Here is a 23,707-nt window from a genome sequence, read left to right on the forward strand (position 1 = left end):
GGACTGGGCCGCCTGCCCTAACTGGACTGATAGCAAGAGTCGGACCAGAACTTGTTTAGTAACACAAAGACTACATTATATTCGTTGAATATCAATTAAGCACTACACTGTATAAGAAACTCTGCACTAAAAAGGAGGCTCGGAAGACTTCGTCGAGCTGCCTGCGAGCAAGTGATATCATATATTCTACCAGTCTCAACCAATCAAAATGTACTATTTACTCGCCTTAATAACATGGGCCGTAAATGGGCGGTCCAGTCGGTCCAATAACCTTGGACTGGACTACCTGGTCTAGTAAAAATTGCTAGACTGGACTGGACTGAATAGGCGGTCCAGTCCAGGAGCCTATTATGGACTGCCTATTTCTCACACTGGCCTTATCCATAATACGGGGCAATTATCTTTTATTAGGCAATACGTGGGAATAATTGCTTAACATAGCGTATAACAACCTATTTATATATTTATTATTATTAATAAAGTCTGCAGCTCTAATTCTGCCGTCCCTGTTAGCTACAATAGTTATCATCAACGTCTCTTACACCCTCCCCTGCCCCGCCGTGATTTTCGGTCCCGCCTCTGCAGCTGATCTGTATGAGCAATACATTTCTACCGACCAGCTCCATGACGGGGAGGCAAGCTCCGACGAGGTTATTGCGTACTGGCTGTCTCGCTATGACTCTGTTGAGGATGATGGTGAGAGCTAAGATAATAAGAATGACGACAGTAGGATCAATGTAAAGCAGATAAATATACTTCTTTTCCTCTTTATTTCGCTCCAGCCTCATTTCTTGGCGGTCTTATTAGTCGGACCGGTCTCGTCGGACCGGTTATTATATAAGCAACTGGTCTGGTCTGGTCTAGGGGTCCAGACCAGACCAGACCAGACCATTCCGATCACTGCCTAGTTATGCCTTGAGGAACGAAAGGCTCCTCCACCAGCTCTGCGGCACGTCGAGGCAGCCGGGAACAGGGACCGCTGGGGTTCATAAGACCCACTTGCTCTAAACCTCCGGACCGTGGAGGTAGCGCGCAAGGATCGCAATAATCATTCCATACTCCTGCCATTCATAACCCGGCCATGCTAACTGAAACCAGGCTTCCCGAACACTCGAAATGGGTCTGCCTCTTGACGCTGCTTTTAATGGTTTATAAAACGGTCTTGACTATCATAAAAAACTGGCTTACCATCCTTTCACTTGCCACTGGCCTCAGGCGGGTCAGATTCGGGCAGTATAACAATTTCAGCATGAGTAGGAAGGCTCCAAGCCTCTAATCGCCTTCCCCTTACCCTGCACATTCCGAGTCGTCCTCCGCCGGGCCAGCCGCCTCTGAACCACCTCGCTGGCCCTGCTATCCCTACCGCCCGCGTCGACGCGGACGCTGAAGTCCACGACGCCTACCAGCCTGCTCACCGCCCGCATCAACCCCTCAAGGTCGTCGCACACCAGCGTGCTGCACACCTGCATCACAGCGAACTCTGCGTAGCCGCGCAGCTCCACGTTGTGTGCGTCCAAGATTTTGGTATTGCCGGTGGAGGCCATGTCTGCTTCTTCGCTTTGGGGCTGCGGGTCGCGTGTGGTGCACTTCTCTGAGACGTGATCTAGGGCTTCCCGGCGCAGATCGATGGTAGTTAGCCCCGGGTTTCCGTGTCCACCTGAGGAGTCTTGACAGGGAAGCAATGGATGGTCATCTTGATCTGATTCCGCGGACGTGCTATTTGTCGGCAACTGCATTAGCCTCCGCGTCATCTCGTAAGGTCGAGGAAGCGGCAGGAAGGGTGGCAAGCTCTGGCCTGAGAGCATTGTGTTTGACAATAAGGTCAATGTTGACAGAACGGCATGGTGCGTCAGTTCTACTCCCGGAAGGTCCTCCGAGAGCGCCCGCCACCAGCGGTTATCTTGCGCGTCTGCGTCGGCATCTGATGCACTAGCTGCTCGGTCTTCAGCTTGCTCATCGTCGGAGTCCTTCTCCGTCTCGCGCGTTCGCGACGGATGTGTTAGGGCACAGCTCATAAGCGTTAGATAGCTCATGATACGCGCACTACGCATCATAATCTCTTGGTACGTCTCAACAGGAAAGCGGCCGCCTATGGTGGGCTCCCACCGCTGCCACACGATATGAGATTCTATAGAGGACATGAGACGCAGAACTTTGCCCAAAATCTTACGCCGAGCTTTTAAGAGGGGGTAAATAGGCGGCGTTTCTGACTCCATGTCGCCTGCTGTCTCTTCAAGCTGGGATTGCATAGTCGAAGTTATGACGCTGAAATAGTTGGCAAGAAGGTACATCGTCGCGGACAATTCCTGTCGAAGCCAAGCTCGATCGGTTAAAGGACAAGGGAAAATTGTCCAGAAGAACGCAACCAGACTGCCTCCGGCGACAGTCGCGAGCCTATACGGAGCCAGGAGATAGGTTCTACAAGCATTATATTAGCTCGTGGCCATCGATAAGAAGGAAAAGGGCTGGTAGGGCTTACGGGTAGTACGGCTGTCCTGACTCAGTAGCTACAGCTTCGCCAAGCTGTCTGACCTGTAGCTCGTAACCGAGAATAACAATCTGAGTAGTGATGGTAATCATGACAGCTGGAATAAACCGGGGAAATTTGAAAAAGTAATATTCAATAAAGATAAACAACCACAGGAAGATAATAACGCCGGCGGTCTTCTGGTCGACGATATACCAGATAACAAGTGAGAAGATCATGGCTAGACAGGTGCCCCCGACTCGACAGAAGAAGCCGAAAACAGACTGGCCAGAAGCTATCGAGAGTGAGTATGTATCAAAGTCAACCCCCAAGGGAGACAGAGACGTACTTATTGTCATTCCTAAAGCAATAGTAATCATAGCCCAGTCTAGTCTCTGATCGTGGAAGAATACTTGGGTATCCTCCAAGAATGCCACGATACCGATCGTCATTGTAGCACAAGCGACTCGAAAGCCGAAGGCCGACTCCTTAGATCCTAAGACTGCTGAGATCTTACGAAGCCCATTCCCAATATGTTGCCAGATATTAGTAGCAGGAAGATGTTCTGGATCCTTCTTGTGGTTATAGCTATCCCCGTAATAGATAGAGTCCGTCTCCATGATATCCGGGTTCTGCTTTACGCTCGAGTCCTGTCCTTTGAAGATGCTCGTCAACCACTTCCGGAGCTGGTATCCGGAAGGGAAGAGCAAGCGTTTATGCTTCATTGTACCGTCCTCGACTTTCTCGTCGGCGAAGGCGACGAGGCCTTGAACTGCTTCCCCAGCCGCGTGCATCAGCTGTTCCATATATAGACTCACGTAGAGTTGCGCCTGGTTCCTTTGCATGACGTCGCTGGCCGTTAAGTGCTGCAGATGGGCGAGTTTTGCTTCGTCCGCTACAAGTGGCCGCTCCCCAACCCAGGTCCGGGGGATTTTACCCTTTTGCGAATAGAATTGCTGGAGTTTCTTATCCACAAGGCTAGCAAATCCTTCGTCGCCTGGTTTAACCTCGTCGCCGCGGGCCTCGACATCGCTGTTGTCCGATCTGCTGCTCTCTGACTTCTTGGATACCTTTGGTTTAGGGAGAATCTCCAAGCAGATGCCACTATGTTCGAGTCCTCGGTCAATTGCTTCGGCGAGTATCTGGAATGGCGTGTGCATTTGTTTCACCATATCATTCCACACGTGTTTCTCCTGGTTCTTTTCCGCCACGATCTCCGCTGGTGTATCCTCGTCGACGTTCCACCCTCGACGCTCGGCGACTCGGTGGAAGATATCTATAAGAGTGCTCATCGCCACTCTACCGGCCATCAGCCGCAGTCCTGTCTGGAAGTAGGGGAGAGCAAACTCACATTGGAATCATGACGCTTCGAATTTTCGTGAACGTCTCGCCGAGGTCTTTAGCGTCAAGCTTTCCCCAAGCCATATCTCTCTTCGCAAAGGCCATATCGCCATATAGCTTGCCACCCAAGACCCTTATTGCACCGACTGTCTCTTTGAGACATTTGGCTGCTTTTGCCTCCTTGGTCATGCCTTCATCTTTCGCCTTTTTCCCCACCTTCTTCAGCTTCAACTTCTTATCCCGCGAGGCTTCTCGTTCCTCGGCATTTTTCGTCTGGATAGCAAACATGTCCTCTTCTGCTAGGACCGCCAGATATTCCTTTTGTAGACCGACTACTTTGCTAAGCAGGCCAATAAGGCCCTTGAACTCCCCGATCACTACCATGCGACTGCTAATAGGGAAGACGAAGAGCGACACGCCCGTCGCTAGTCCCATGCCGAATAGCATCGCTAGAAGCTGCTCTTTGATGAATGCCTCCGCCGCCGTAGTCGTGGCTGTCATGGGCCCGAAGGTCGTGCTATTATTGATCAAGATACAATAGATAACCACAGGCAGGTTGAAGCTAGGCAGCTTCGCCCGCACGAGGTTTACGACCCAGATATTGGCGAACAACCATACTGCGCAGACGGCCGACTGGGACGAATTATACGGCGGAGGGACTATCGTGGTACCTTGGGATGTAGGAGGGGAGGTATGAATGCGTGCTTGGATGGAGGACCAGAGGGCGAGGAGGGACATGGCAGAGCCAACGCAGATGGCAAGGAGGTTGAAGATGAGGTTCTGGATAAACTTGTCGCGCGGCAGGATCGCGACGGCAAGGACGGAGATTATCGGGATTAGATAGCCCTGCGTCGTGAAGTACGTAGATATCGGTGTCGATTGGTATATCGATAAGCCGATTATAGGAGGGATGGAGCCTCTGCGGAAAGCAAGAAGACATCAGCGTGGGCAGTCCCGGAAGAAGCAAAAGGTAGCTTAAGAGGTCTGACTTGAACATCAAGATTAAGGTGGGAGCATCTAGCCCGACCTTGTCCATGAAGCGCTTCAACGTTGTCGGTTTCGGCTTCGGACCTTCCTCCGCATTTTCACCGGCAGCAGCGGGCTCCTGCTTCTCCGGAGACTGGCTCGGGGGTCCATTTTGCTGCTTTTCTGGGCTCGTCATGGTGTTGAGAATATTCACAGGTGGGAGATCACTACTCTCTCCTTGCAATTAGGCCAATCGGTTCCAATAAAAGGAGTGCGAGGTTGGCAAACGGTAGACGCGTGAGTAGGTTTATAAAAGTTGAGTTTGGGCATTGTTGACGAAAGTGAAAGTCGGGTACACGAGATACATTATGACGCCTCATGACGATGCGATGTGGATGCGGACGGTGATTTAGCTTTGCCGATGCTGTCATTCCACATCCCCCGATCGGCGAGGGGAGCTTGTTTTAAGTGACGTTGCAGAACGAACAGTGCCAATCCTCCATGCAAGGGTAAAGCTTTTCAACCTCCAATTAGCTGAGGTTTGAAGATATATGCTTCGTCAACGCATGCAGCTCGCCTGTTTATGACCTCAGACGGCAGGCGGGGTTTCATACCTTTCTCAGGTGAGAAATCCTGACAAGGCATCTATCTACCTTCCCCCAGGGGGGGGGGGGGGGGGGTTCCCAGCACTTCATTCAAACTTTAGACTGTCTCGACGTGACACCAGCAAACGATATCGTGAAAATCCTCGAACTTTACCGCATGTGTAAAATGGCCAATTTGTCAAAGCACGGGCATCATCCTTATTTCTCCTCAACGCTTTTTACACCTCCTGCGCCTCCTGATGCGCCAACCTGGGACCGGTCCTCAGCTGCCGCCTCCTCTCTGCTGATAACGACATCCGGAGCCTATCCATCAATCTGTCCAGAATCCACTCGCTCTCCTCCTGGCTACCCATCAAAGGATTGCGATTCCCGACCCACGACCACGTTAGCTCGTTATCTGAGTTCTCAATGTTAGGATCCGGGCGCTTTTCCTTTGGCTTAGCCTTGCAGTGCGTCTCTGCGTTGCGTTCATCTTCGCCGATGAGCTTGAGGTACCAGGCCCATTGGTCGAAAGTGTAGCGATGCGGCTTGGATTCTTTGAGGTGGATGGCGATGATCTGGATCTCAGAAATAAGGAGGAGGTGGAAGTCGGTGCCCCTGGGAAACTTATCGTGGGGATTGTGAAGGCGGGAGAGCGAGCGTCGGATTCTGGAGGTGAAGGTTGATGGAGCGTGAGTGTGTTTTGGGCGATGGCTTTGTGAAACCCTTTGGTCGACAACGGAGGTACTAGGGCGGCCTCTGTCATCGTCCTGGAGACTCCGTTCGTCGAACTCGGTCATGATCTCAGCTAATCGTTGATTGGTACTCTTGGAGGACTCTGCTAGCTTCGGAGATACAGAGTCTAGATGGCTTGAGAAGGCCTTACCAAATGTAATCTTGCTGACAATATGCTTTAGATTACTGATAAAGTCTTCGTCGCCCGGCAGGATCGTAGCGTTTCCTAGCCGAAGGGTACTATCTCGGATAAACTTAACCACAGTATCACTAGCATTTGAGATTAGCACCGTCATAGTAGGCAAGGCTAGAAGAGACCAAAAGACAAAGAAGGATTTGCCTGCATTTGAAATAGGAGCGAGATCACCATATCCAATAGTAGTCCAGGCCACGAAGCAGAAGTAGAAGGAGTTAAAGTACGACCAATCCTGATAGGTCTTCTCAGACTTCTCAAAGATGATAGCGCCCACCAGCCATAGAATAAGCCATGAGGTAGTGGAGATACCCATAGCTATCCATCTTCTGCGATATGAGGACTGGGCCTGGATCTTGCGCATTAGAGCAAATTCGGCCTTGCGGCGTTCAAACTCGGTCGCTGGGATTGTATTTGATTGTATCCGAGAGATTTCAGACTCTCTGCGGATGGGCTTGAGGATATTATCGTCACCCCTGCGTGTCATGGTCTGGATTACCCTGCGTCGCTTCTTCTCCTCCATCCGGGCTGCGACACAGTGTCTTCCACGCTCAAGGATTAAACTCCTGACTGAGCTGATGACCAAACCAAGACTGATAACACCAATAAGGGCGTATGACATCAGGAGAGCTCTTCCAAGAGTAGTCGTGGGAGCGTAGTCACCGAAGCCAACAGTGAAGAGACTAACATCTACCCAGTATACAGCATCGAGAAAGTTCCAGTCTTCGATATTGGAGAAGATAAGAGCACCAAGGAGGAGGTATAAGAGGAACATGATAGTCTGCAACATTAGAGTGCGTTGGCTTGAGGTCAGCATAAAGTCCTTCCTATAGTGACTGGACAAAGCACCCCAGAAGGTGACAGCCATGAGGGAAGCATCGAGAAAGTAGAGGATAGTCGCCCATATGCCGTAGTAGAATGCCTGGGACCAGATGAGCTCGTTTTTGGGGAACTTGATGTCTTCGAGGAGAGGCCCAGCGGCAGTGGCGCTTAGAGAGAGGCGACATATAGCTGAGATGTACCTGTTGATATTATATTAGCAATATACCCTAATTATATGAAGTTCTTATATAGTATATAGTACCATCCGACTATCGTAATAGGTTGGGCCAGACTAAAGCGGACTCGTCTTGCCATGTTGAGGAGTAGAAACATGTTCGAGGTAATACCAAGAGCAAGTTGGATAGCATTGGTAATCATTAACCTATAGTAGTATATATCAGAGAAGAGGCGCTCTAAGAATTGATCGGAGTAATCCTATGATAGTATACCATGATGGGTTGGCGATGAAAGGGGCCTCCTGGACATCTCCCCCAGGAACGAGATGCTGTCGCCATGGCTGAACTAGCGCACAGATACTAAACGCTGAAGCCACAGGACCGAGAGTCCCTGCGAGCATGGGGAAAGCCGACGAGAGGAACCACCAACGGCTGCGATATAGAAAAAGGGCATTGTATTAGCGCTAGCCTAACGGCTGGGGCATCCTCCTCAAGCTGCATGTTCTTATGCCTTATAGCTTACCTGGGAACTAGATGAGCATCGCCATTTTGAAATCTCTTCGCACGAAAGGCATAGCTCTCGATGACCTGGGCTTCTTGATCGATGTTTTTACCCAAATCTGCGTCGTTCATAATGGGCGTCTTGTCTCGTCCCGTCGGCGACCTCGCTGAAGCTCAAGAAGGTGAATTTCAAGTTCCTCAACCTGAAAATTGAAGAGGAGGCGAGATGAGAGGAATAGAATGTATCATTCGATGTTTGAGGATGAAAATCCTCTCCTCTCTTATCGAATAGTCGCCTTCACAAGCATTGCTTGGAGTTAGAGGTTGTGTCACCTTGGCAAGTTCGCCGGCGATGACGGGATATGTGAAGAGAATGACATCGTATGTTGGCTTCAGTGGGTGGGTATAGACGCTAAAGAACCTAGTCGCTTTAGGCTTTAGGGATTCTGACAGCACAGTCCGCTAAGCTCGGCACGCGATAGCCGGGGTAGTCCGCTAATTTCACTGGGACCACAGACAGCACCTTGTCACTGGCCGTTTTCAATTGGGCTATCGTCCCCTTTTGAGTTTATTTTGTCTTTCCATTCTATCGGTCGAGACCATCTGGTTGAGTTTCCAGTTCAACAGCCACTCTAATCGCAGCCGAATCAGTTTGTCTGTACGTATTGTCAGTCCAAGACACACTGTAACCCTGTCTACTAGTAACGAATAGCAAGAACGCAACCCTTAAGCTCGGTACGGAGTGCACGCTGTCCTACAGTCCCACCAGCTCCGAGGATGCAGAGCCTTCAGCATCCGACGCTCCTTTTGTGTTGCTGCGGCCGAGACAAGCTCACTCCTGCAAACCCTACATGATGGTAACCACGACAGTGACGGTGACAAAACCTATAACAGTTCGTTCGATCACCTCGAGAACGGTCTTGGGTGGCCTGAGTGAGAGATTAAGAGTTGGATCGACTAGGTCGGCAGGCGACGGCGAACCCGAATGGCTAGCTGAAGGTGATGATAGCCTAGACGAGTTTAATGGGCTTAACGTACTTTGCACAGATATGTGGGAGATGCTGGCGTCGGAGAGTGCGTCCTCTTATAGATGGCGGCTGGGCGACGGCGTCGGCGTGGCTGGCAGGGATTGGAATTCGAAGTTAAGCTTAGAGTGATCAGATACCCGATCGGAGAAGCTAATAGAGAAAGACGCTGCTTTGGATGTAGAAGTGGAGTCCCTCTTAAAGCCATCTAAGTATTCTTCCTCAACAGATCCAGAAGCGGATGACAGCCGATCCCTTACATCCAGACCTGAAAACCCAGTGAGATAAGACTGTTGAGTTCTTCTGGCGAGCTCGGCTCTTGGTGGTGTGCTTGCTTGAGATTATTGGTCACTGCGTCGTCCAGCGGGTCGTTTCTATAGTGCAGCTCGAGAATATCTGGTTCTCAAACCCGGTACCCTGTCGGCGAGAGATGATGACGGGCTATCTGGAATGAGAATAACATCCCTCATGTCCACTTCCGCCCCAGCCAGCTGTCCAATCGTTGAGTAGTTTGCCTCAGCAGAACCATGCCTGGGTTGCTGTTGTTGTGCTTGTCGCGGCGTTGGCAGTTCCGCCAATGTCGGGGTGGCAGCACACTAACACCAGTATACCGGCACACCGGCACACCGGCACACCAAAATGCCGGCTTCATTTCTCACTGTAGCAAACTCCACCCCGTACCCCGCTTATCGGAGGCTTGATAATCCTGGTGACTCGCAGGGCGCAAGAACGACATTGCCTGCGTATCACTGCTATAGAGGCCCATACATCTCACATATTTAATATGCCGGCTCATCGAACAAGGCCTGTTTGAACAGATCTCATCACACGAACCATTCATACACGCCGCTTTACTCTTTCACATCGATTCTTCTCTAGCAACATGGATCGCCTTTCTAACTATCGCCTGCTGTCCTTTGATGTTTACGGCACATTGATTGACTGGGAAACCGGTGTTCTTAATGGCTTGCAGCCCTTGCTCACGGCCAATGGCGCCAGCTTCGCTCGTGAACACCTCTTGGAAGTGCACCACGAACTCGAACGGACTCAGCAGGAAAAAACACCTCACATGAAGTACTCTGAGCTGCTCACCACCATTTACCCTCAGATCGCCGAGCGTCTGGGTCTGCCCGCTCCCACGGCCGAGCAAGGCAAGGCCTTTGGCGCGTCTATCGGACACTGGCCTGCATTCACCGACACTGTTGAGGCTTTGCGGCGTCTGGGTAAGCACTATAAGCTCGTGGTGCTGTCCAATGTCGACAGGGAGTCTTTTGCGCTGAGCAACAAGGTTCCGCTGGGAGGAGTCCCGTTCGACCTTGTCATTACCGCCCAGGACGTGGGTAGCTATAAGCCCGACCTGAAGAATTTCGAGCACATGCTTCGGGAGGTGGAAGTCAAGTTTGGCGTCAAGAAATCTGAGGTGCTGCAGACGGCGCAGAGCCAGTTCCACGATCATCATCCGGCCAAGAAGATGGGCATCAAGTCGAGTTGGATTGAACGGCCTGGTGCTGTCATGGGAAACCAAAGCGATGTTGTCTATGACTGGAAATTCGATACGTTGGGCGACATGGCTGATGCACTGGAGCAAGAACTCGCTGGACAGAAGAGACATGGCGAGGATGTTTGAATTCGGGATGGGAATAAAGTCAAATCATGATTTATCATTGACCTTGGAGTATGTAGCTACAACAATTTGAACTACTCCTGCCCTTTATTAAACTATCAGTCTTTGATAATACCTCGGTGGTTTGCAATTGTAAATGCACGCATGGTCTCACATGCTGTATCTTCACCCATATTGCCTCAGTGTTTACTGGTGTGTATTAGCTACATTGATATCTACAAGTTTATCAACGCAACGACTTCGCATTCTATTCTTTCATTATCTTAAAATCTGTACGTTCTCGGATCTCCTGGCTGGATATTTAATGTTGGACGAATCACGACAACCCCGACATAAATTGATCAAAGATGTAAGAGGATATTCAATAGGAAGTTGCGATTCCAGGGGTGACCGCTCTAGCTGATCAGGTGGTACCATTGATTGAACATACATAAGATCTCAGCACTTGTTTGCTGTTTGTATGACAAGCCTATTCATCTCTTGGATAAGCTCGGCAACAATAGGTTTCTCAACCACGTCCTCTTGCCACGAAAATCCAAGCGTCATCCTCTGATCTCGCCCCGTCGCAACACTGATCTTGATTGCGCCAGAGCATGCACTAGCACTTTGGCTAAACAGCAAGGTCTTAATTTGGCACTTGGCTCTCTCTGGCGCCCCCGCCTGTGCAAGTGTTCCGACATTGCTCAATTCCCAGGCGGCCCATCGCCTCTTTCCCATCTTTTCAGACAACCACTCTCTCATATCGCACATATCAGAGACTTCTTGTAGAAAAGTGACCGGCATATCTTTACCGTTTGTCTTTCTCAGATTGTCAATGGTTGACTTGGTCCGTTTTGAATCATCCCAGATTGACACATTGAATCTTTCGAACCTCTCACTGAATGAACCAACGTAGCACCCAAGTGACCTTTCGGTAATTGAAGAGGACAAAAATGGACGCAATGACACTGCGCAGTCTCCCCAGAGAAAAGTGTATTCCGAGGGAAGGACATGGAAAAGAGCGTTTGCTGTGATCGACATCAACAGCGCGGTCAAGGAGACGCTGTGCAAGTCGCACTGGCGCTTCAAGCCGGCGATGAGTGCTGGACTGAGCACCAACGATGAAAACCGTGTATGAACCGGCGTTGTCTGTACTGCTCCGCTCCAGGCTGCCTCGGGTGGCTGGTCGGGGTTTTGCAGATTGCGAAGGACCCCGCACGACAGTTTTGGTTGAAATACAGCTTCCATAGGCGGTAGGAGTGGCTTCTTGGAGGATTCAACAATGGTGGTGCAGCCGTTCGTGGACGGAGAGTATAGCGCGGCCTCGAGATGATGGTGAAATACAAGTGCGCTTTTCGTATCCATAATTGAATGATGGAAACAAAGGCACACGGTAAACTCGCTACGGTCCTTCAAGCTGTAAAGCACGGCCAATCTCCAGAGCACACTTGTTGGCTCGTCATATTTGAACGAAACATTGTGCTGGCGCTCCAGAATTACATCCAGAGAAGCATCTCCGGGTACAGGGACCTTGTCCGCATAGTCGAGGAAGGTGACAATTCTTTCAAGATCGACACTGTCGAGACGAACAAATCGGGGGTTTTTGTCGGCGTCCACTAGTGTTGCGGATAGAATTGGGTGTTCTTCAACCACGATAGCAAGCGCGCGGAACAGCGCCGGGATCAGCTCTTCGTCGTTGTTGGTGAGATAGCTGGCCGTTACACAGACGTTGCGGTAAATATGCAACTGGCTTCTGCATAAGGAGTATTTCTCCAAGGGCCCTTCGGGACATAAGCTTCGTCGTCATTTCGTGATTATGGCAAGGGTAGCTTACCTAAAGGCCGAGACTCTGCCATTCTGGTGTTTTGTTCCATGCTCAGGGTGGAACGGAGAACATCAGGACGGTGACAATTCATTGACTTTTAAGGTTGCATATTTTAGTGCACTCATCCGCGCGCCCTTTTAAAGACTAACCAGTTACGCATTGCGGGTTCGGCCCGGAAAATGTTCGATCCAAACACCACCGGCACAATAGTTGCCGGTGTAGAACCACCTTCGCTTCTAGAATATACGACTAAGTGTTCTTTACCTTTTAGTTTGCTAATCACTAGACGACACCATTTGTCAGATGGAGCGGTCAGTGCGGGCGACTGATACACTGGCGCCTGGGCGCGTTTTCTGTTAAAGTATTTTAAAATGCCATGTAACCGAAGTGCTCTCAGCCAAATCAGTTAAAATAAGAACTATTGCTATTTCTAGAACTTCGTCCAACTGCAGAACAGGGTCTGACACTTACTTTATACCTGCAGGCAAATTCTTAAACTTCAGCAGACAGTCCCTTGAGGATATATTATAGCCAATTGCATAGCATCTGCTGTATGTAGTTGGAGCTATCTTAGTAGGTTTATCCATCTCGAATTTGGAGGTTCACGCTTGGTGCTCGTCGCCGGCTGAGTGTATCTTACAGCAAGTTGATTTACAGCTCGCCTTGGTTCTAATACAGATTGTAGCTGACCTACATCCCGCTTCAAATGCCAATGGGGATAAAAATACTCGAGCAAAAGCCTTCGCCTCTCCTCCTCTAGTCTGTTTAAGGTGTAGGAGTACGGTAGCCTATGTAAGGATGTGAGAGTCAGGCTACAGAGAGCTCTGTCTAGCCCCTAGAGCCACTGGTGTTATTCTTACTCCTTGGCTAGAGTATGGTGTAAAAGTCAGCCTTATACTGCCTCAACATCACTCTAGAGACATTAAGATAAGAAAAGCAAGTCAAGCACCTCAAGCAGGACAAAACTGGGAGGGAAATGACCACACATAGATTATGCCACGGAATGCTGCACCCATTCTTCCAGCTCCGGCAAATAACTCAAGTCTGCCAACGTTGACGAGAGAAACTCGGATGCATTGCTCATTCTCCCTTGAGGTGCCGCCATCCCCGGATTCGAGACATTGCCAGAGGCCCAATCATCTGGTAACAGAGCTTGATCCTGCCGCGGCGCCTCACCGGGCACAACTTGCTGCATCGCCACCCAATTTCGAAACTCCGTATAGCCGGTCCCGTGTAATAACGAGGTTTGCTGGTGGCTCCCATCTAACTTGTAAAGGGCCATCTCCAGTATATCCAAGCCGCGCCTCTCACAGCTCTTTGCAAAAACTCCACTGGACATGATCTTTAGCAGGGTCAGCCCTTGGTTGCAGAGGTCTTTTAGGACCTGGTCTTTTGTGAAGATTTGTCTTGCCACCAACGCGAAGACGGCGGCGCAGCAGGAGGTGAACTCGGTATAAGACGACTTAGACAGACCGAAGTCGTCTTGTAGCACCTGACAGAGCTCGATGGAAGCTGCGGCACTCTTGACGCAATCAGCAATCAAATCATCGCGCACAATCTTCCATTCATATGCCGCAGGGGCCCCGGGATTTGGATCCGCTTCGTCAAAGATGAATGATCTGCCGATGAAGATGTGAACGAGATGGTACGTTAGGGCGATATGGATGTTTGAGCGAAATAGCGGCTTTCCTGGGCTCAAATCCCTGCAGTAAGTCTCTTTGGGAAGGGTATTCCACCAAGTTTGCAGGTGTTGCTTGACTATGAGCAGATTTTGTGCCATGACTGGAAGTTTTGCTCTATCCGCCTTTTTCAGGGCCAATCTAGTATCAGTGAGTCCCGAAGTTCGTGCCATCCGGGGGTGGTCCTCATCCTTACATTGCGTCACGCGCATCTTCCATAAGCTCTGTGATCTCTCTCTGCGCCATTACATTTTGAAATGTATCTATCCGTTCCCGCGGTTGTAAGTCGACCAGGTCAACTGGCAAGGCCGCGTCAACATCGCATCTCGATATCGATGCTGGCCTTCCGTGTAGGATGGAAATACGCCTGTCGGCTGTGAGCGATTGCCTGCATTAAAGGCATGATAAAGCAAAGGTAGCGCACCTCTCTAAGGTGCACACAGTCCACCATATCCTGTTTCGCACCTCCGCATCTCTGGTAGTGAAGCTATTGTAGGTTTTCTTGTGCATTCCGTTGTGTGTAGCTAGCTTCACCGCAATGCCAAAATACGTGCAGGACAGCCCTGCAGGGTCCAGGGGAAGCGCATAGATCCCAAGGAGGCCAAACGCCTGCACACTTTGTAGGGAGCCGATGGTGAGGACATCTGGAACAAGGCTGGCTGCCTTCCGATAAAATGCGAGTGCAAGTGTGTCATCGATGGCGGAACTCATGGTTATGACGTCGCCGTCTACTCGTGTGCGAGGACTAGGGGCGAGATGGGCAAACTGGGTGCCGACTGCAAAGACCATGAGGGCGGTACAGACCCAGGGGGCCTCTGTGATAGTCAGTGGTCGGGACGGCCTATAGAACTCGGATAATTGGTGCCGTAGTGTATCTTCGTCGACATAGAAATAGTTGGTCTGGGCAAAGTTGAAGAAGACATCGAGTAGCAAGATGGCGACGTCGGGCAGAGGGAATAGAGATGCGGCCTCTTGGACGAGGTAATCTCGTGAGAGAAGCTGCTCGGCAGGCACCACCCCTGATGCCGTTCCCTATATGAAGGCGGTGTTAGCGTCGTCAGCTCGTAGGTCTTTTGGTTTCCGCTACTTGCACTTTGGTGTCCCTCCGACCGAGTCTCCATTGTCTGCTGGACGCGTCGGGAAAAGTCTGAATGAGAAAACTGCTCGTACACTTGGAAATTGTTGTAAGCGCAGATGCAGGGTGTGCAACGGGCGGTACTCTTACCAGGCAAGGTTAGTTGACCCTGGCTTTCTACAGCACAGTCTTCGATTGTATTGTGTTCGTCGAGACCAGCTGATTCGGGGGCATGTGACGGAGACGGGCTGTCTTCCGACTGCAAGGTGGCCACCACTTCCTGCAGATTAGACTTGGTACACCGCTCGATGCCCGTGAAATGCTGGGCGATGGTTTCCAACAAGCGGATTCTCTCGACTTCGAAAAACTTGTTCGGGTCGACAGAGTCAACGACAGGCGAGGCACGAGACTGCAGCTGCTCGCCGGCAAGACGCGGGTTCCTAGTTCTCCTAAAGGTGTTGGTGAAGAGGCACTGGCGACCCGACTTGTTGCATCTGTCGCAGGGAGTGCCGCCGTTGCACTTTTCCTTGAGTCGTCGACAGTTGTCACACCTTTGGATGGTCAGCCTTAGACGGTAGCGGGCCAGTCTTGGTTGCTTCAAACACATACGCCCTTGTTGCCCGCCTTGTTCTTCCACCCGCTATAGTCATCTCGGGTCCGGGCCGGGATGGCAGGTCGCGGCTGGGGATTAGCTGCCCATCGGAATTAGGCCGTGGCGCGGATTGCTGCTGCATCTCGGTCAAGGCCTGCCGGGTCGTTCCGCTGCGGGACTATTGAGTGATTTTCAGTGGGATTATGCAAGTCTCGTCATGGAATTGTGCCGCCGACTCTGGCCATAAGGAGGGAAGAAGATTGTGAAGCCGGGCGGGGAAGAACCGGTGCCGGTTGGCGTTCAATATTAGTGCCGGCACCTCGTCTTTCCGTGCCGGTGATAGAATGTTTCCAGGCCGGTAGGACGCCATAGTTTAGCGGTTCCAATCGATCGACCCGCTAAACCCGACAGCTTCAGGGCGCAGGCAGTGGCGTCTCCGGGAGGGAGGGAACACGGAACCGGGCATGAATCCGGGCCCGCCCGCTAAAGTTACGATGGACAGAAGACGCTTCTATTGAATTGGATGGCCGTGGTTTTTATTCTAAGTAGGGCTGTTCTTTTGTTGGCAGAAGATGAGGCCGCAACGACAGACCTGCCGACTGCTTATTGCTTGACAAGGGGTCGCTCAAAAAAAACAAGAGAATATGGCAGCCGTTTTTATCCAAAGGCAGAGACTATATATTAATTCACTATATAAAGCTAACAATCTAAACCGAGTTTGGGATATTTAACCCCGGAAGAATAGAAGCAAGCGAGCCAATGCCAGACAAGCCATCAGCAGTACCGGTAGAAACACCGCCCTGAGCAAGCGCGATCTGCTTCTTGTCATCGTGGAAGACAGCGTAAACTGCTGTGAAGAAGGGAGCACCAAAGGTACAGTCTCCGTATTCGTCTGCTGAAAGACTCAGGGCACAGTACTTGGAAGCGTCATAGCCATCGATGCCGTCGTATTCGCCGCGAGCGTAGCTGCGAATTGGAACAGCCACGGTGACCTTCTTGCCTGCGGTGGTGCCTGCAAAGGTAAAGTTGAGGGTTGCAGTGTGTGGGATGGACTCGCAAGTCCCGTTCCAGCCCAGTACCGATGGATTGTTCAATTGAATCAACCCCGTTGCCTTGATGATCTGCTCATTGCTAAAGGGAATTCTGTCTTCGCCCGTTCCTGAATCAAGGAGACAACGCTTAACCGAAGAATCGGTCAGACCAATCTTGACAGGCTTACCCGGCTTGCGGATAGACGTAGCAGTCATCTCCGGCAGCGCCGCATAGTAGCCGATGTAGGTGTCAGTGGGGTAGTCCTGCTTGATGCGTACAAGCTCGCCGGTATATTTCTTCTGGGCAGGAACGCCACCAAAAACAGCTGCGCCTGAGTATGAGGACTTGATAGATTTGGGTTGTTTATCAAACCACATGGTAAGAGAGGAGGACTGCGTTTTCTTGGTGTGGCGTAAGTTGTCCCGGAAAGAGGGACCAGCAAAGCCCGTCTTGGGAAGTGGTGCGAGCCCGAGAATGCTGTGGTCAAAGTCGGACTCCGGGATCTTGCAATGGTCGTCGCCTTGGGCGATTTGCGCATAGTTTGCCAATCCCACTTGGTTGTTGGTCAGCTTGGGAAAGCGTGCGTTGGAAAACCCAAACGTGTCATTGATGATGGCAGGAGCCGCTATAAGCTTGCCATTCCCGCCGTAGGCATAGCCAAGAGTTCCGCCTTTGGGCTTGACGGCTCCTCCTTTGGAGTGAGAAGTTGACTTGGGCCAATTGTAGAATGTTTTGACCGTCTTGTTGCAAGGACCTTGCACGTAGTGCGCCGTGCTGCCATCATTGATGATGGACTTGGGCCCAAAGACCCAGAAACCGGGAGAACCAGTGTCGAAGATGGTGGGGACCGAGGACTGTTCTGGTGTACCCCATTTGATGTCGGCTTGTATGCTGCACACTGGGTATTAGCTTCTTTGCTGTACTCGGGATTGCATGTTGCAGCCATGTCGGAGAACCACACAACTCACCGAGGATAGCCACCATAGCTGTATGATATAGGCATGGTAGGGGGTTGCGACTGTGGTGCAGCAACAGCTGCTGCTGCACCTTGCCCCAATGCCGCTGAAAGGAGTATGCCTGGAAGCAACATAGCTGTGGATGAAAATGAGCACAGTCTATGTGGTGTAGATGAAATCTCGTCCAGAACAGGTACAGAAGTATATCGTATTTAAGAGACGGCGGGAGATTGTGAAGGATTTGGTTACCATGCCATAAAGCGTCCATGATAATTAAATACGGAACAGGTCACTTCGAATCTAGGATGCACATTCTTAATACGAGAGAGCCTGCTATCCTAGTCAGTGCCACCCCTGCCTCGTATAGGAGAGCCTGTGTACGATACCATTTCTGTCGAATCAAAAAGAGTTCCCCCGGCTTGTGGATTCTTTGCAGTGCCGAGTCCCGAGTTAAAGCTCGGTCGCATGAATACCTCATACCCCTGAAGGATGTACACTAGTCCATTGTCGTCATGGGCCAGGCTAGAACAATAAATAGCTTTAGAAGTTTAGGGGGCCAAAAAGCGCGCCAACGTTCTCGTCATTCATTTCTAATTAGGTTTCTGATCAGCGATATTTGGGATTTTCTTTCCTTTTGGAGCCTGTAAACTGCGTAGCATGTGGTAGATCATCGGCCATTCCGATTCATAGACCCTGAACTAAGGGGTAGTCACACGTTTCATCTCTTAACTTGTAGACAGACCATTCCGTATTGCAGCAGCAGTCGTGTTGGGAAGGAATACGAGATGTGATATAGAGTTTAGCAAAAGTACTTGCAAGCGAACAAGAGACTAGTTGACGGAAAACCCGATTCGGCGAATGCCGTCACCATCACAAGCCGAAAATAGATGGTCCGAAGCTCTGGACCTTCGAAAATCATTTGATCTAGACCAGCTGATGCCCTTGTTTCCACACTGACTTCCACCAGCTGCCCTGTGATGGCGAACAAAACTAACACTATCCGTACCCTTTCCTCATTCCATCATCGTTTCCAGCCTCCGTAACAGCTGTTTGAAGCTGTTATAACCACTGCGCGCTCTTTCTCGGTGGCCACCCCCGTCACCAGATTGTAGTATTCTTGTCATTTCATCTGCGCATCTCTAAACCCCATCTCACCATGCGACGCAGCTACCTAGTCTGGTCTTGGCTCCTCTCACCAGTCTGCCATGCATCTCCCCACGAATTTCTTCAAGAAGTACCTGGCGACTATGTGCGGCTGGGAGCTGCACCGCAAGATCAACTCCTGTCACTGAGATTCTATCTCGCGGAGCTAGACAAGCCATATCTCAAAGTGGCCGAGGAGGTCTCGAACCCCGATTCTGAGCAGTACGGCCAGTACTTGGACGCACATGAGCTGCGAAGCATCTTGCCCGACATGAGCCTTGCTTCCAGCAAAGTGACACGCTGGCTTGAAGACGAGGGTTTATCCAACCATACCACAAACCCCGAACGAATCGACGTCACAGCAGCAGTTGCTGACTGGGATCGCGTCCTAAATACTACGTTTCTCCAATTTCGACACAGGGCTACTGGCCGTACTGTGGTTCGTACTACTGAGTACAGTGTCCCAGCCACGCAAAAAGAAGCAATCGACTACATTTATCCCACGGTGCAATTTTTTCGATTATCGACCAATCCCGCAAAAGTGCTCAAGAGACAGCACATACCCACCGGACCCAGCAACTGCTCAAACAGCGTTTGTCCAGCTCAACTGCGAACAAAGTACAACATCAATTACGGTCCCCCTGACGGTAAGTCAGGCAGCACGATCGCCATCGCAGGATTCCTGAACAACTTTCCCAACGTCACGGATGTTAAAGCCTTCTTATCAAAATACGACAAGAAGAATCCAAAGTCCATCCCTGCCATCAACGTCGTCTCTGTCAACAAGGGTACTCTAAAGCCTCCAGCAGACGGAGGCTCCCTCACTGTCGAGGCCGAACTTGACCTGGATTACTCAATGGCTTTCACCGGTCCACTACCCGTCAGCTTTTACTCAGTAGGCGGGCATGCACCCAAGGTCGGTCAAAAGCCCAGCACGCACATCACGCCGGACGACAACGAACCATATGCCGAATTTTTCGAGTATGTGCTTGCTTTGAAGAACCCGCCCAAAGTCATTTCCATCTCTTACAACGACGACGAGAAGAATGTTCCAATCGCCTACGCGAGACGTGTTTGCGATCTGTTCGCAAAGGCTGCTGCACGAGGTATTTCCATCGTTGGATCTTCGGGAGATGGAGGAGCAGCCGGCGCGGGCGGAGATAGCACATGCCTAGGAGTATCGGGCAAGAAACGACTTTTCGTCCCGACCTTCCCATCGAGCTGCCCGTGGATGACATCTGTGGGCGCTACCGCAGACTATGGCGGTGTGGCATCTTTCAGCTCTGGAGGTATGTCAAATGTCTTCAAACGTCCCTCCTGGCAAGACAAGGCTGTGGCTGGGTATATTAAAGCCTTGAAGGGAAAGCACAAGGGTTATTACAACACCACTGGTCGTGCACAGCCAGACGTGAGTCTTCTTGGCGATGATTATCTGACTCTCACTGGAGGCCAGGCCAGCATCCACGATGGCACGAGCGCATCTGCGCCAGTATTTGCAGCTATGGTTGCTCTTATCAACGACATGCGCCTTCGGGAGAAGAAACCTGTCTTGGGATTTTTGAATCCTATACTGTACTCGGCCAAGGCTAATTCAGCCTTCCGGGATGTCAAAGACGGGAGCAATTCGGTAGGATGCGCAGACGGGAACTTTTTTGAAACTGGTTGGGAAGCACTTGCTGGCTGGGATGCAGCTACTGGACTAGGTGAGCCTAATTTTGCGGAACTAGCTACTATTTTAAAGGTGTAGTTTACAGTACTGTTATTAAAGATGTAAAATATAGACCTATAATTTTGATAGTGTAGACTTGAAAATAGAGCTACATTAAGTGACAGGATTGAAAAGATTAAGTACATTATCTTTTCAACTTTAATAAAATACCATTTATACTCTATATTATAAATCAAGTTAGTTATTCTACAATATTGGTGCCGCCAAGGATCGGTTGTGGTTCGGCGCCTGCTACACACCTCTCAACTCCACCGTCGGCTCCATGATATTTGAGTACCAAGCACAAGTTGTGTGAATCGGCACGGTCGAACTTCCGGTCAAGCGAAGTCTGAGGGCTACCGGTCTGCGAGCCTATAGCATCCCAAGACTACGGAATATCCTTCACATCCCCACAGCCATCTTCAATGTCATTGGAAGCCGGATTTTTAGGAAGAATACGGTATCAATGCCGGATTTAGTATGCCAGACACAATAGGTACCATCGCCATTAAACAGGATAGGACAGTTGCCTACTTTAATCCCCACGGTACCTTCTTCGAGGTGAGGTTGAGCGGTCCACCGGTTTGGCCTCGGGTTAGCCATACACCTTTTAATCCGTCGAGCTTACGCTCCATCAAATCTGGGCGGAACAAGCCTGCGCCTTCTCCAGCAGTCTTGTACGACCTACTCGGAACGCAGGTCCGAAATCGGGTGGTCCACCAACAGTGGGCGAGGTTGGTAGCAGCATACCCTACATTGCCAACCGGCAGGGATTGGCCGAGTATGGATCCGGATCGCCATGCATAAGTAAGTGCCAATGCGTGCAGCTGAACGAGATTGTCTGGGTTAGGCAATTAATTGTGGCTGGCTGAAGAGGTTCCAGACCAACTGGATTTCTGGTCCAGACCATCACAATCCTAGGGATTAGTGGAGAGCATAACCGTACTAAAGCTAGAACAACTGTCTCAACCTTGTGATAACTATTTGTCATGATGCACTATGATCACACCTTAGCTCTAACGTGATCAATTCATTATTTCGGCCGGCAAGGTATCGTAATCAGAACAGTGAGCAAGAGTACGAGCTGAAAATGTACAACTTTAGTAGCAGCTAGATGCTTTGCTGTCGTGACCCACCATGCCCGCCCAGACCGGTCCTCGCGACGCCACTTCGCAACTGGCATGCAACTCGTAAGATTTTTATGCATTTTCACTAACTTCTAGGCAAGGGACAAACAGCGTCTCTAGGCAGATGGACTCAGTCTGGGCTCACATCAAGCAAGATCTTCACTCTACTGTAAGCCTTACTAGTGGATAATGTTTATGATATTAGTCGTCTGAGTGTAGGGAATCAGCAATCCTGTGCCATGTCGATCATCACCGGACGGATATAAAAAGGGCCACCGCTACCGGCCATTTGTTGGTCACTTCGACTCATCCCAGTCTCAAGCCCAATACACCACAACACACCAAATTATCCAATACTTATCAACCCACTTCCATCATGTCGAATCCCCGCTCCACTCAAATCTTCATCCAGAACAACACTGGCTTGGAGCTCGACCTTGCTACTGAGTCACTCTCGCCTGGCCTCTGGCAAACTTCTCCGCCGTCAACGATTCCCGATACTCAATCAGCAAGCTTTCTAGCTGTTTCTGATGTTACCAATAACGGCGATACGGGCAAGTTTACCTACAACAGCGCTGCCGGCCCCTTCACTTTCAATTTCACCAATCCCAACGAGGGTAAAGATGTCTACAACCAGTCAGCCCCGGCAAACTACACATCAACCCCGGTTGGCGGCGGCGGTGACAACGCTCAAATTACCTGGATTCTTGGTAAGTATCCATCCTGGCTTTGCTGTATCGTGGAACGTCAGACTCATTTTTCTTTTAGAGAAGGCAGAATAGTACCCTCACGCAAACATGCAGGACGTGACTCGATCGTTGTGCGATTTGTGATAGAGGATATGAGACAGGCTAGATGGAGTTCTTTTAGACAACATGACTCAGAATTCCATAAATTGAATCTCCATTTTACCATAAGAGTCAGAGTAAACGACTTCGAATGTGAATCAAGCCGACAGCACTAATACAGATTGCCTGCTGCTAACCACGTGCATGGAACAAATCATTGATCTGGCCCTAAATAGGAAATAAGTGCACACGCCGAGAACGTTTTATTGTTAGATCGAGCTTTTGCGATAGTATTAATACTTATTTATTTTAGAGCCCAGCACTTTACAGTGGTATTCGTATATAAAAGTTGCTTCTTTATGTAAAACTGTTTACCTCCTACTTGTACTGCTATTGTATGCTTTCTTTGTCTAGTCAGCTCTATTTTATTTAATGCTGACGCCTTAATACGGTCAAGACCCAGAATATCAGCTTCAGGACAACAATCTATCACAAAGGCTGCCAAATTTATGGCACGACCTTCAGATATTGCACCCATAATTATATTGTTACACTTTAATCTATAGATCGCTTAAACATCTCAGTTAAGCCGGGGTTCCACGGCCTCATCTCGGCAAGGGAGCATGAAGGCGAAGCGCATCATCTATATACGCAAAGGATGAATCCCACTGAAGATGAAAACAGCATCTCGTATCTCTAAGGGGCCCCAGAAAGATCGTCTCGTTAGGAGTTGATGGATTGCAGGATCGGACTGGTGCTGTTGAAAGCTTCCGATCAGTTTGGAAATGGGTTCATTATCATTAGTGGCGGACCTAAGTGCCTCAGTCTCATAGGTGAAGCGCTTACACGGCGAACTTCCCCGAATTACATGGGTATGTAGTAAGACATAACCTATGTACTTTCTACTCTTAATTTTGTCGCAATTCTCTCATGGTATGGCTTTGCATCTGGCCGCGCTCAGACCTCCGCTCATCACCGAACTTGACAACACTGGCCGATCAGGTAGGAAAGACAACAACATAAACTACTGTAATTCCTTTAATAGACTATTGAAAAGCGAGTGGGGATTTGATCACAGGAATGTGGGTACGGCACCTCGGAGGTCGAGGCTCCTGGGCTAGAAGGTTATTCTTTCGGTCACCCCGGACACATTCGCATTCCTGACTGCACTGGGGTTCGAGGCAAGCTAGCGGTGCAGCCAACTATTCTACCAGCTAGCTGATGTGAGACACAAACAGGGGTCTCGCAAAGCGTCATCAGACTTTATGACGGTCTAGACCGCGCTACCAGCCCGAACTTGGCATAGTCTTTCGGTGTACTATTGAATACCTAGGTGGACAGCAAACCTGTGGTTATGGGTTCCTGCCCC

At 50.2% G+C, this 23,707-nt stretch overlaps 8 protein-coding genes across 8 annotated transcripts; 3 read left to right on the plus strand and 5 right to left on the minus strand.

Moving 5' to 3' along the window:
- Window positions 1-1,244: 1,244 nt before the first annotated feature.
- BGZ61DRAFT_493928 (uncharacterized protein) lies at window positions 1,245-4,970 on the minus strand (the record flags this gene model as incomplete). Its single annotated transcript, XM_046250710.1, has 8 exons — window positions 1,245-1,496; window positions 1,599-2,418; window positions 2,480-2,762; window positions 2,817-3,333; window positions 3,385-3,666; window positions 3,713-3,764; window positions 3,819-4,727; window positions 4,798-4,970. 8 exons carry the CDS (start codon window positions 4,968-4,970, stop codon window positions 1,245-1,247), a joined length of 3,288 nt encoding a protein of 1,095 aa, XP_046103987.1.
- Window positions 4,971-5,597: 627 nt separating this feature from the next.
- Window positions 5,598-7,917, minus strand: BGZ61DRAFT_493929 (uncharacterized protein; the record flags this gene model as incomplete). The annotated part of the gene is made up of 5 exons (XM_046250711.1): window positions 5,598-6,166; window positions 6,245-7,308; window positions 7,371-7,490; window positions 7,558-7,716; window positions 7,808-7,917. 5 exons carry the CDS (start codon window positions 7,915-7,917, stop codon window positions 5,598-5,600), a joined length of 2,022 nt encoding a protein of 673 aa, XP_046103988.1.
- Window positions 7,918-9,559: 1,642 nt separating this feature from the next.
- On the plus strand, window positions 9,560-10,519 carry BGZ61DRAFT_451836 (HAD-like domain-containing protein). Its single transcript, XM_046245866.1, has one exon. It carries the CDS (start codon window positions 9,694-9,696, stop codon window positions 10,435-10,437), a length of 744 nt encoding a protein of 247 aa, XP_046103989.1. The 5' UTR covers window positions 9,560-9,693; the 3' UTR covers window positions 10,438-10,519.
- A 353-nt stretch (window positions 10,520-10,872) lies between these two features.
- BGZ61DRAFT_493931 (uncharacterized protein) lies at window positions 10,873-12,825 on the minus strand (the record flags this gene model as incomplete). The annotated part of the gene is made up of 3 exons (XM_046250712.1): window positions 10,873-11,595; window positions 11,806-12,166; window positions 12,710-12,825. 3 exons carry the CDS (start codon window positions 12,823-12,825, stop codon window positions 10,873-10,875), a joined length of 1,200 nt encoding a protein of 399 aa, XP_046103990.1.
- A 172-nt stretch (window positions 12,826-12,997) lies between these two features.
- BGZ61DRAFT_506188 (fungal-specific transcription factor domain-containing protein) lies at window positions 12,998-15,599 on the minus strand (the record flags this gene model as incomplete). Its single annotated transcript, XM_046251855.1, has 5 exons — window positions 12,998-14,058; window positions 14,114-14,284; window positions 14,342-14,949; window positions 15,009-15,088; window positions 15,143-15,599. 5 exons carry the CDS (start codon window positions 15,597-15,599, stop codon window positions 13,230-13,232), a joined length of 2,145 nt encoding a protein of 714 aa, XP_046103991.1. The 3' UTR covers window positions 12,998-13,229.
- Window positions 15,600-16,291: 692 nt separating this feature from the next.
- Window positions 16,292-17,619, minus strand: BGZ61DRAFT_532451 (aspartic peptidase domain-containing protein; the record flags this gene model as incomplete). The annotated part of the gene is made up of 2 exons (XM_046253868.1): window positions 16,292-17,507; window positions 17,585-17,619. 2 exons carry the CDS (start codon window positions 17,617-17,619, stop codon window positions 16,292-16,294), a joined length of 1,251 nt encoding a protein of 416 aa, XP_046103992.1.
- A 1,109-nt stretch (window positions 17,620-18,728) lies between these two features.
- Window positions 18,729-20,469, plus strand: BGZ61DRAFT_506189 (peptidase S8/S53 domain-containing protein; the record flags this gene model as incomplete). Its single annotated transcript, XM_046251856.1, has 2 exons — window positions 18,729-19,362; window positions 19,393-20,469. The coding sequence occupies 2 exons, from the start codon at window positions 18,729-18,731 to the stop codon at window positions 20,460-20,462; spliced, it is 1,704 nt and encodes a 567-aa protein (XP_046103993.1). The 3' UTR covers window positions 20,463-20,469.
- Window positions 20,470-21,700: 1,231 nt separating this feature from the next.
- On the plus strand, window positions 21,701-22,447 carry BGZ61DRAFT_451840 (uncharacterized protein). The gene is made up of 2 exons (XM_046245867.1): window positions 21,701-22,260; window positions 22,319-22,447. The coding sequence occupies exons 1-2, from the start codon at window positions 21,927-21,929 to the stop codon at window positions 22,330-22,332; spliced, it is 348 nt and encodes a 115-aa protein (XP_046103994.1). The 5' UTR covers window positions 21,701-21,926; the 3' UTR covers window positions 22,333-22,447.
- The last annotated feature ends 1,260 nt before the right edge of the window (window positions 22,448-23,707 follow it).

The sequence above is a fragment of the Ilyonectria robusta genome (genome assembly GCF_021365365.1).
Source record: "Ilyonectria robusta strain PMI_751 chromosome Unknown BGZ61scaffold_10, whole genome shotgun sequence".
Lineage (NCBI taxonomy): Eukaryota > Fungi > Ascomycota > Sordariomycetes > Hypocreales > Nectriaceae > Ilyonectria > Ilyonectria robusta.

Bases quoted from the DNA above. Each gene is read 5' to 3' on its own strand.
- BGZ61DRAFT_451836 (XM_046245866.1), top strand. From the start codon at position 9,694: ATGGATCGCCTTTCTAACTATCGCCTGCTGTCCTTTGATGTTTACGGC.
- BGZ61DRAFT_451840 (XM_046245867.1), top strand. From the start codon at position 21,927: ATGTCGAATCCCCGCTCCACTCAAATCTTCATCCAGAACAACACTGGC.